The sequence below is a fragment of the Melanerpes formicivorus genome, unplaced genomic scaffold, assembly GCF_026170545.1.
Source record: "Melanerpes formicivorus ecotype bairdi unplaced genomic scaffold, bMelFor1.0.p_v2 SCAF_31, whole genome shotgun sequence".
NCBI classification, from domain to species: domain Eukaryota; kingdom Metazoa; phylum Chordata; class Aves; order Piciformes; family Picidae; genus Melanerpes; species Melanerpes formicivorus.
In genome coordinates, this window is record NW_027142383.1 from 7,682,994 (window position 1) to 7,695,529 (window position 12,536).

A 12,536-nucleotide genomic window follows, 5' to 3' on the forward strand; every position below is an offset into this window, starting at 1 on the left:
TTAAGCAATTGCTATTCTCAATATGTTCGATTCTGATCTACAAGTATTGTCTGGGCCTCTTTATCGATCACCTAGGTAAATATTTGATGCAGAGGCTATATTTGTGGTTTATGTATAAAATCCAGCTTTTATATGATCGCTGTGTGGGATTCTTTTGGCTTACCAGATGTGACCGTTTGAGGCGGTGCCTTTAACAAAGGGACACTATGGTAGAATGTTTTATAAACAAAGACAGGTCTAAACTAATTTCATTGTTGGATTGGTAGAAAGCAACTTTGAACTCTGAGTTCAGCAGAGACTAGTCTCAGTCTTGCACTTTCTCCTTTCGCAGCTTGCGGCTTCTAGGCTTTCGGCCAGACTGACCTTGAGCATATAAGGCCTCTACTAACATATAACTGCTTTTAATTAACAATTGCTCTTTTTTCTCTCTTTCTAACCCTCTTTGGGGAAAAAGGGGAGAGAAGGGGGTACAGGGGGAAACCCTTCCTCCTGGTGGGGGAGGAGAATCTCATTCCTGTGTTACTTTGTTGTATATTTCTCTATATATATTGTAAATATTGTAAATTGTGTATATATTCCCATGCATTTCCTAAACTGCTTTGTAAATACAGCACATGATCCTTTGCTAATCCGGCTGCGTTTTTTTTTTTTTTCTTTCAATTTTCTTCCCTTTACTTACAGGGGGGGGAAGAAGGCTTGAGGCCTTCCCCTCAACCCTCGACACCAGATACAGCAATGTGACCTCTAGCACTCTCCCGATTGAGATAAGGCAGTTTAAGATTCCAGTAGGTGAAAGAGTAGTTTTAAGTGATGGCTGGGATCCCAAGGTGATTTATTTGATGCGTGTAATCCTGCTGCTGGTGATAACTAACATGTATTCACTATATTCTTGGCGTTGGGAGAAAAAGCTGTCTAGAGCATGCTTCATTATTAAGCATAGATCAAAAAAAAGGCAGCGTACCTCTGGGTCAGCCCCAGAGACATCCAGTGATGAGGAGAATGGAGAATCTGTGTCAGTTAAAGATAAAGCTAAAAAGTCTATTGGAAAAGCTGCTTTGAACAGTTCTGTTTCTGATTCTGGCAAGCTGCCAGGGGCAGCGGCGGCAGCTCCCAACATGGCGGCTACCCTGGCTCCGGCAGTAGCCACTATTAAGGAGGCAAGGTCACTTCCACCCTCCTTCTCGGCAGGACTGGAAGCCACTTCCACAGCAGCTGATCTGTCTCAAGACCTGTCAGCATCTGTCAAGGTGGCTGTAAATTCACAGCTCCAATTAAGCAAGTAGCAGTTTTAAAGACTCACAGTGGAAAGGCCAAAGCTGATCCAGGAGCTGATGGAGAAGAAGAGCAGGAGACTGATCCTGGTGAGGGAGCCTCTACTAGAAAAGACCCTGCTGAGGAGGAAGAGAAGGTTTGTTTCAAAGATCTAACTGAATTATTGAGATCAACACCAGATAGAGATGCAGCTAGGACAGCAGCTAAGGGTGCTTCTCAGCTTAAAGAGATCCTTAGGAGAGTGACAGCAGGATTATGGGGATAACGTGTTCAGGAAGATGTGATAGATGGAGAAGAAGATGACCTTTCTGGATGTTCTTCCCCTCGCGAAGAGGTTTGCAAAGTCCGTAAAGATTACACCAGAGCAGATAAGGAGCCAGTTCTAACTTGGCTTAGTAGATGTTATGATACAAGTACTCCAGCTCTAATGGTCGGAGACAAGTCGGCAGCTCAGTTAGGAACTCTCTCGAGGGATAATGGAATAGATAGACATCTAGCCAAGATTCTCGGTAAGGTTAATCTGTGGGTACACCTTTTATTTGCAGTTGCCCTGAGATACCCTTCCCGAGATGATCTTCCATGGAATCCTAAACCCTGGACTACCATAGATGAGGGAATTAAGCACCTGAGAGAATTTGCTGTTAGAGAGCTACTCTATGGTGAACATGAAACTCTGAATCCTGATCACATTCCTCTAGGAACTGGTCTTGCTAAAAAGCTCATCAAGATTGCTCTTTCTAATTATGCAAATATTCTGGCAAGCAGAATTGTGTCAAGAAATTATGGTGGAGCTCCTCCTACGGTTGGCCAATTCAGTGATCAAATGAGACAATTGGAGGATAGCATGACACATGTTTCTTTGGTTTCAGCCATTGAAACTCTGTCTGGAAAAATTCAGAACTGCATGAAAGAGTTAAAGGATGAATTTAAAAAATCCATATCCCAATTGGCACAAAGAGATAATTCTAATTCTTCCTCCAGGTGGATACAAGTTTCATCTGTGAGGAATAGACGTCCTCCAAGGAGGTCATTCCAAAACAGATCAAACCAAAACAGATCACCAAGGCAGTCACGTGGGATTATTTGGATAACTCTGCGTGATCAGTTTGGTGAGAACATGAACAGGTGGGATGGCCAACCAACTTCTAATCTTTTCAGGAGACTAAGGGAACTGCAAAGTGGCAGAACCCGAGGTAGCAATACCAGAAGGGTAGCTGTTACTTCCACAGTTCCCCAGAACAACTATGATAGCTCCAAGAGTGGCTCCAGTTCTAATGCTGCACACTGTGCTCAATGCACATGTGGGCATGTTCCCCATAACTAGGGGTGCCCTGCCTCCCGCCAGGGGGAGGAGAGGGATAACAGAGATAATAGAATCTATTGGGATGTGTACATCCAGTGGCCTGGCACTTCACAATTTCGGAAGTACAGGGCCTTGGTTGACACAGGAGCTCAGTGCACCATAATGCCATCAAATTATCAGGGATCAGAGTCTATAACTATTCTGGGAGTCACTGGTGGATCTCAAGAGTTAAGTAAGGTGGAAGTTAATATAAGTTTAACTGGTAAACATTGGAGGAAGCATACAGTTGTGACCGGACCTGATGCACCTTGTATTTTGGGAATTTATTTTCTGAGAGAAGGGCATTTCAAAGACCCTAGAGGTTACAAATGGGCTTTTGGAGTAGCTTCTGTACAAATTGATGGACAAAAACTGAAGCTGTCTGTTAGACCTGAGCTTTCTGATGAATCTGCAGTTGTGGGACAACACAAGATACAGAACATTCAATTGCCAGTTGCTTCTCAGACTGTGCATCACAGACAATACAGAAACAACCATGACTCTTTGTTGCCCATTCAGAATCTGATTCGTCAGTTGGAGAGTCAGAAAGTCGTCAGCAAAACTCATTCACCTTTCAACAGTCCAGTGTGGCCTGTGCGGAAGCAGAATGGAGACTGGCGTCTGACAGTTGACTATCAAGCCCTGAATGAAGTAACACCACCTATGAGTGCAGCAGTACCAGCCATGATGGAACTCCAATATGAGCTGGAATCCAAAGAGGCCAAATGGTATGCTACCATAGACATTGCTAATGCATTTTTCTCTATTCCCATAGCAGAGGAATGCAGGCCTCAGTTTGCTTTCACCTGGAGAGGAATCCAGTACACTTTCAACAGATTGCCAATGGGCTGGATCCACAGCTCAAGCATCTGACATGCAGTGATCCACGATGCTCTGGAGAAAGGTGGTGCTCCAGAACACATCCAGTTCATCGATGATATCATCGTCTGGGGTAAAACTGCTGAGGAAGTCTTCGAGAAAGGTAACAAAATCATTGACATTCTTCTGAATGCAGGTTTTGCCATCAAGCGAGACAAGGTGAAAGGACCTACCTCAGAGATTCAGTTTCTGGGAGTGCAGTGGCAGGATGGACGCTGACACATTCCAGTGGATGTGGTAAATAGAGTCTCTACCATGGCAGATCCCACAAACAAGCAAGAGACCCTACGTTTCTTGGGGATAGTGGGATTTTGGAGACTGCACATTCCTGGATACAGTCAGATTGTGAAACCTCTGTATGATGTGACTCGAAAGAGCAACAGTTTCCACTGTGGACCTGAACAACACGCAGACTTTGACCAGATAAAGCAAGAGGTAGTTCAAACAATGGGTCTGGGACCTGTCCGAGATGGTCCAGACATTAAGAACATTTTGTACACGGCTGCAAGTGACAATGGTCCAACCTGGTACTTGTGGCAAAAAGCTCCAGGTGAGACACGTAGACGACCTCTTGGTTTCTGGAGTTGAGGTTACAGAGGTTCAGAAGCACATTATACTCCAACAGAAAAGGAGATTCTAGCTGCCTATGAAGGAGTAAAAGCATCTTCTGAAGTAATTGGAACTGAATCACAACTTCTTTGAGCTCCCAGATTACCAGTTTTGAATTGGATGTTCGAAGGCAAAGGCTCCACACCACATCATGCCACAGACTCAACATGGTCTAAGTGGATGGCTCTGATAACACAGAGAGCTCGAATGGGAAATCTTGAAAGACCTGGTCTAGTGAAGGTGATCTCAAGTTGGCCTGAAGGTACCAACTGTGCTAAACCTCCAGAGGAGAAAGTCACTTGTGCTGAGGAAGCTCGTCCTTACAATGACCTTTCTGATGATGAAAAGAAATATGCTTTGTTCACAGACGGTTCCTGTCATCTTGTTGGGAACAAGCGAAGGTGGAAGTCTGCAGTGTGGAGTCCAACATGCCGAGTTGCAAAGGCGAAGGATGGAGAAGGAGAATCCAGTCAATTTGCAGAGGTAAAAGCTGTCCAGCTAGCTCTCGACGTAGCTGAATGTGAGAGATGGCCAAAGCTTTATCGCTACACCTACTCATGGATGGTAACCAATGCTCTATGGGGTTGTCTAAAGAACTGGAAGAAGAGTGGTTGGCAGAGAAAAGGAAAATCCATTTGGGCAGCTGACATGTGGCAGGACATTGCTGATCGAATCGAGAGAATTCCAGTGAAAATGAGACACATTGATGCTCACATTCCTAAGAGCAAAGCTACTGAGGAACAGCAACACAACCATCAGGCAGATCTAGCTGCAAGAGTTTCTCAGGTGGACGTGGACTGTAATCTTGATCTCGACTGGAAACACCCAGGTGAGGTATTCGTAGCTCGGTGGGCTCATGATTCATCAGGACATCAAGGCAGAGATGCAACATACCAATGGGCTCACGACAGATCCATAGATATTTCCATGGATGCTATCACACAAGTCATCCATGATTGTGACATTTGTGCTGCTATTAAGCAGGCAAAGCAAATTAAGCCCTTGTGGTATGGTGAGAGATGGTCCAAGTACAAGTATGGTCAAGATTGGCAGATTGTCTATATCACTCTACCACGTTCTCGTTCTGGTAAGCAATACGTGCTTACTATGGTAGAGGCAAACACTGGATGGTTGGAAACTTATCCAGTTCCACATGCAACTGCACGCAACACCATTCTCGGTCTGGAGAGACGGATCCTGTGGAGACACGGAACTCCAGAGAGGATTGAGTCAGACAACAGAAGTCATTTCAAATAGAACCTTGTCAAGAACTGGGCAAAAGAGTACGGTATTGAGTGGATATTCCACATTCCTTAGTATGCACCAGCTTCAGGGAAGATTGAACGCTACAAGGATTTGTTGAAGACCACTCTTAAAGCCATGGGGGGTGGATCTTTGAAAAACTGGGAAAAACATTTAGCACAAGCAACCTGGCTGGTAAATAGTAGAGGTTCAGTGAACCGAGCTGGACCTGCACGTTCAGATCTGCTACAGAAAGTAGAAGGTGATAGAGTTCCTGTTGTTAGAGAAAAGAATCTGTTAGGTAAAAATTTATGGGTATTATCACCCTTAGGAGAGGCTAAACCTGTCCGAGGGATGGTTTCAGCTGAAGGTCTGGGTCACAATTATTGGGTAATGCAAGAGAATGGTGAAATTCAGTGTATTCCACAAAGAAATTTAACTTTAGCAGATAGAGTTTAATTTCAAACTGTTCTGCAGCTACATCTCATCCAAAGGAAGAATCTGCAAGGAATCTATGGTGCATGGACCCTGAGAACCCTGTGAGCCCTGAGTCAACTAAGAGACCCTGAGAATCCCTGTTTTCCTTTTCTTCGGTTCGTCAGCGAAGAGATAAACTGTTTTCCATTTTTCTTGTTTCCTGCTTTTCTTGGACTTCTGAATCATCTACATCTGAGTATAGCTGGAATGGACTACGAACTTTACTTACGAACTGTAAATATTGTTTTGGATTGGATGGACAGTATGAACAGCCAATGAAATTGTTTAGAAGGGGTGGACTGTGACTGTTTGAGGCTGTGCCTTTAAGAAAGAGACAGTGCTGGGACACTAGGGCTGAATGTTTTGGAATATTAACAAAAACAATCAGATATTCTAAACTAATTTCATTGGTGGATTGGTAGAATGCGGTTTTAAGTTTAGGTGCAGCTGGAACTTTCCTCAGTTCGCTCCTTTCCTTCTCCCTTTCCAGCTCGTCTGCTTCTGGGCTCCCTGCCAGAGTGACCCTGAACAGATAAGGCCGACTAACACCCTGCTTTAATTAATAACTACTCCTTTTCTCTCTTTCTAACCCTCTTTGGGGAAAAAGGGGAGAGAAGGGGGTACAGGGGGGTAACCCTCCTCTGGAGGAGGGAATTTCGTTCCTGTATTATTGGTTTTTTTACTTTGCAGTATATTTCTGTGTATATATTGTAAATACTGTAAATTGTGTATGTATCCTGCATCTTTCCAAAATTGCTTGTAATATAGCATTTTCTCTTTGCTTCTCTGGCTGGCTAGCTGTGGTTTTTTTTTTTTCTTCCTCTTTGGGGGGAGAGAAGGCTGGGCCCTTCTCTCTCAAAGCCATCACATTTCTTTTTGGCTTCCCAACGTGTGGCAGATAATTAGCTTGATTTATTGCTTGCTTGACTCGGAGAAGCAAACATGAAGGTGCTTTGGATTTTTAAGCAATTGCTATTCTCAATATGTTCGATTCTGATCTACAAGTATTGTCTGGGCCTCCTTATCGATCACCTAGGTAAATATCCCCTCTTTGTGGGGGAGAGAAGGCTGGGCCCTACTCTCTCAAACCCACCACATACATTTATCAATTTTTTGAAGAGCTGGAAGTTTGTTTCATAAAATTTTGAGTCCTGACTATAATTTGTAGCAGTTTCCTGAACTGATTTTTTGGGAAACTTTGGATTATTGTCCAGATTTCTGCTATCAAGAACAAATCTGCTTTTCAACTACTATTTTACTCGTTAGAAGAGAAGCAGAACATGCTCTGAGAAGCCTAGTTACTTTAAAAAAAAACCAGTGAAAACCTCAAACAAAAAACTCCACAGTTGCTCTTCTAGTCTTGACTTTGTTTCAGGTTTACTTGTCACCTGATATGTCTAGTTTAATTATTGTCATGCTTTGCTTTCTTCTGAAAGGTGAAACTAAACCAGATGAAAATTCAAACAAAGAAACTTCTGAAGAAAAGCAGGAAGAAGATAATGACTATCATCGAAGTGATGAACAGGTGGGCTTTCTTCTGAAACAGGGCATTTCTTAGTTTAATTTTGTATTTGTATTGTGGAGCAAAGTGAGCTCACACTGCAAATTCTCAGTTTTATGGTCATGCAGCTGCCTCGATCCACTTCTGCAGAAGAGATATTTCTTTTATGGATCCCCTTGTAGTGGATTGGGAGACCAATTCTCCCACCACAGGCAAAAGAAAGACTCAGACAAAACGGATTGCAAAAAGATGGTGGAAATTTTAAATGGAAAAACAATGCAAGTTTTACAGAGAACCACAAGCACCGTGACAAAGAGAGAGATATTCCAGAACATACCCAAGAATGTCCCATCCCCACCTGGGGGTACACCCAACCTCCCCCCCCCCCCCCCCCCAAAGGGATGGAGGGGAAAAGTAAGAAAAATTGTAGGTTGAGTGTGGTGGTTTGTCCCTAGCTGGGGACCAGATGCCCACCAAAGTTGCTCTATCACTCCCCTTCTTAGATGGACAGGGGAGAGGAAAAATATAACAAAAGTGCAGGAGTCAAGATAGAAGCAATTCAATAAAATGCAAATCTAAAGCAATGGCCACATGGAGAAGCAAAAGCAAAGAAAGATGTTATTCTCCACTTCTCATCAAGCAGACTATATTTGGTCACTCAGTAGGACTCCTATACACGTAGTGGTTGCTGCGGAGGACAGATGCCATCAATGAATGTCCCCACACTTTCTTCTTTCACTTAGTTTATATATCTGAGCTGACATCATATGACATGGAATACCCCTTTCATCAATTTGGGTCAGCTGGCCTGGCTGTGTACCCTCCCAAGATCCTGTCCATCCCGCAGCCTACTATTGGGGGGGGAAGGGGGAAATGCTGGAAAAGCACAGTCTTGGTGCCTGGTTCAGCAGTAGCCAAAACACCGGTGTGTTATCAATGTCCAGCTACAGCACTGCAAAACACAGCACTAGAATGATGCTCTGGGGAGAATTAACTCTAGCTCAGCCAAACCAAATACAATCTCCACCCCTTATTCCATACCATTTGCATCATGCTCAGGTTCCACATAATTCAATATATGTGACCATCTCACTATATTCGCATACTGAAATCCCTTCTGCTAACGCTTGCAACCTAAACTACATACTTAAACCACCTCAATACCAAACACACACATCTATACATTTTGATCAGCTATTCCCAGTCCTTTAATAGAGAGATGTTCTTTCACTCCTCCAAATATTACTTGGGTCCCATCTGTACTGCTCAGGACAGGAGAAGCAATATATTCTACTGTTGGGCACCACCACCAGCTTGGTTTCAGTCACTGTTGCACTCTTGTTTCTTGCAAAACTCATTTTTCATCATTTTGGGTCTTTCTTACTGTGTCACTTCTTGCAACATACAATTTACATCCCAGATTATTTTTCCTCCCAAGGTCTAAATCTCTTTGAGGTACACACCAAGTCTCCCCATCCTTTCTCACTACCCACCAAATACACTCAGGTCCTTGAGCAAATACAATCCCACAGATGGGTTTGCCTTTCCCCATGGGAGGAGCAACCCACACCGTCTTTCCCAGCCACTTCCCCATGTGCTCTACAGAGACCTTGTCTCCTCCCACAGTGTGCAGAGGTTTTGTTTGGGCAGAAACAGGACGGTTAGCATATCCTCTGTGACAAGAACGGAGACAGGGATGACAGCACTCAATATGAGTGATAGAAATCATCCAACTTTATTGTTCCACACTTCATTATTTATAGTCTTATCTTATGCATAGTTAATTCTATTCTAATTTGACACATACTATTGGTTTCTCTCTAAATGGTTGCATCATTGTTTTCACTACTCTGTGGATTTTTTCTACTCAGTCTAATTGCTCTTTTTCCCAGATCTCACCTCCTCCTTATCTTGTTTGCCTCTTCTCAGGGGCAGCTTGACCTCAGCATACCAAAGCAATGATCACTCTCCCACAGCTCCTACTCCATTGCTATATTAACAACAGAAAATCCTTCAAGGCCTAATTTGCACAGGTGTTCCTGGGACCCATGTCCCCTCTTGCTTAAACCAATCCCCAACAATTCCCCTGTTTTTCTTTTGTGCAAGTAAGGCCTTGGAGGTTATCCTTTGAACACTTTGCATAATACAACTATAAACAAGTTTAACAATAATCAAAATTAGTACAATGATACCTAAAAATCTTAAAGCTTCTTTTATCAATTGTATAACCCGCCGTGACACATTCCCAAATATTGATCTTAACCAATCATCTAAGGGACTTTTTACAATTGTAACAGTGTGTGTATGATTCTTTAGCCACTTAATCTCAGCATGCATTGACACTCCATGATCTGACAGTTTAAAACAACATATTCCATCAAAGTCTTCACACCCATGTCCTTGAGCTAACAACAAAAAATTAATTGCAGCACGATTTTGCAGTAACACGTGTTTCAATGATATTTGATCTAACAATATCTCTTCCACTACCTGAGTGGTAAAATTTGTGTTTCTTACTGACCAACATGCTAATTTTTCTACTGCACTCAAAGCCTTGCTGTCCTCGAAACTTTGCTCCAAATATCATACATGTGCGAGTATGGTTAGCTGATGCATTCCCAACTTGTTGTGAGCCCAACAGTCACAGTTCTTCAGGATCATACGGTAACCGCTGAGTCAGTCCCTTAATCAATAATGCACTACAATTTGCCACTTCACTCTCATTACTACAATTATTACTACTATAATTAACAAACATATTTACATCAAATCTGGGTATCCCTATCAGACATGTCTGAAAAGGTTCACCCACAGTCTGAAGGCTCAAACAAAATTCATTATTGCCTGTCATGTTGGGCCATGTTACCTATACAAGGTACAAAGCTTAAGTTGAACTAGATAGAATGCTCTAACAGAGCTGGCATAATACATGGTCAAAGATAACAGACATTGTAAAGAAGAACTTAGATCTTAATAGTTCCGATCTTTACATTTCACTCCTCTTATTGACAGAGAAAGCTTGTGTGGTGGTTTAGGCTGGGTGCTGGCCCGGATGCCACTGCACAAAACACACCTGGGAGGTCCCTACGGGTGGGCCCAGCCCAGGGGGTGGTCACAGGCAGGTATTCAATCCCATAATGCCCTGCTCCCCTATAAAATGCCCATGAGGGGTCTCCACTTCCTCTTTCGTCCCCAGCTGCAGCCTAGGTAAAATGGCGTGAGCCGCCTCCCTTGGGCCTGCCCAGGCCCAAGGCTGGGTTGGGGGGGAGGAAAGAGCCATGGGGGGGTTTGGGTGTACCCCAAACCCCCCCTCTACTCAGCCCTGGTGAGACCCCACCTGGAGTACTGTGTCCAGTTCTGGAGCCCCTATTACAAGAGGGATGTGGAGGTGCTGGAACGTGTCCAGAGAAGGGCCATGAGGATGATCAGAGGGCTGGAGGATCCTCTCCTATGAGGACAGACTGAAGGAGTTGGGGCTGTACAGTCTGCAGAAGAGAAGGCTCCGAGGAGACCTAATTGTGGCCTTCCAGTATCTGAAGGGGGCCTACAGGAAGGCTGGGGAAGGACTTCTCAGGATATCAGGTAATGATAGGACTAGGGGGAATGGAATGAAGCTGGAGGTGGGGAGATTCAGGCTGGATGTGAGGAGGAGGTTCTTCACCATGAGAGTGGTGAAACCCTGGAATGGGTTGTCCAGGGAGGTGGTCGAGGCCCCGTCCCTGGGGGTGTTTAAGAGCAGGCTGGATGAGGCCCTGTCCAGCCTGATCTAGTGTGGGGTGTCCCTGCCCATGGCAGGGGGGTTGGAACTAGATGATCCTTGTGGTCCCTTCCAACCCTGAATGAAACTATGAAACTATGAAACCCCCAGGTGGGGATGGGATGTTCTTGGGTATGTTCTGGGATCTCTCTCTTTGTCACGGTGCTTATGGTTCTCTGTAAAGCTTTCATTGGTGTTTGTTTTTAAATTGTTTTTCTATTTAAACTTTCCATCACTTTTGCAATCCCTTTGTCTGAGTCGTTGTTTCTGCCCTGTGGTGGGGAGGGGGTTTGCCCCAACCCATTACAGCTTGATTATGCCTGAACACATTGCTCACAGAGATTAAGACACAAATGCAATCCTTAGCACTGTCTTTTACAATCTGCTTTAGGGGTATGTTGCATCTTTATTTCCTCTAGGATGGTCAAAAATCATGAATTGTTTAATGGTAGCAAGATTTCTTTAATCTGTAAAGGTAGATCTGGCCAGGCTCTAGCTTCACAGATAGAAAACTTGCAGGCAAACAGCAAAAGCAAAAGAGCTTCATTGCTTTGCCCAATATAAAATTACACAGAATAATGTGTTTTTGCTCATCCTAGTAATACTAATCTCTTATTAATACTATTAAAAAAACTTTTTTTTTTTTGCTATGGGGTATTCTCTCTTTCCCCCTTTTATTTATTTATTTATTTATTTGTTTGCTGTTGTTTTCAACCTAAAATGATAATGTATGTTATGTTATAATGAGTTTTGATTTTCCCTCTAGGTGTGTAAAATTATAGCAAACTGGTGAGATAACATATAAGTCTATATAAACATTTTCTCTAATCACACAGCAATCAAACAACCATAATATTCAGTCCTAATTCACATGGTGCTGTGGTACATTCTTCTGATTGATGCTTTTGATCCCAGATTATCATAACAGTTATTGTGATCGATGTTTGACTTCATGGGAAATGCTTTTTCCTCATAATTTTGATTCTTCTGCACATTAGCTAAGGAATACTTTTAAAAATTAATACCTATTTACTACAAACCTTAACTATATTACATGGAGCTCCTTTGAAATGCCTAGGCACAAAACTAAGAAGGTTCAAACCAAAAGAAAATCTTATAATTTGAACTCATTACTAAGTAGGTAATACCTTGCTACAATTATTATGTACTAAGTGCCTGTAAATACCAAATGCTTACTATTGATTATGCTTATTAGAAAAACTTAGGAAAACTCTAAATAACAAATCTCTGAAAGACATTACAATCAGAAATGATGAAATTAGTATTGTCGCTTTAAAACAGAGCAGAGCTTTGGTAGAAAAGGGAAGCGGGGGGGGGGGTGTAGTGCAGCTGAAACCGCTGGGGGGGTGTCGCTGGCGGGGGGGGGGGGGGGGGGGCGGGGCTGCTGGTGCGAGCCACCGGGGCCACCGCTACAGTCGGTGCTGCCTGTGTCGTCG

General features: G+C 43.3%; 1 protein-coding gene across 1 annotated transcript in view; it reads left to right on the forward strand.

Moving 5' to 3' along the window:
- The window catches only part of PCGF3 (polycomb group ring finger 3), a 396,460-nt gene that overhangs the window by 353,826 nt on the left and 30,098 nt on the right, over positions 1–12,536 (forward strand). Inside the window, exon 9 of the mRNA XM_068155307.1 lies at positions 7,258–7,346. Coding sequence (XP_068011408.1) covers positions 7,258–7,346 — 89 coding nt within the window. The remainder of the gene's footprint in view (positions 1–7,257; positions 7,347–12,536) is intronic.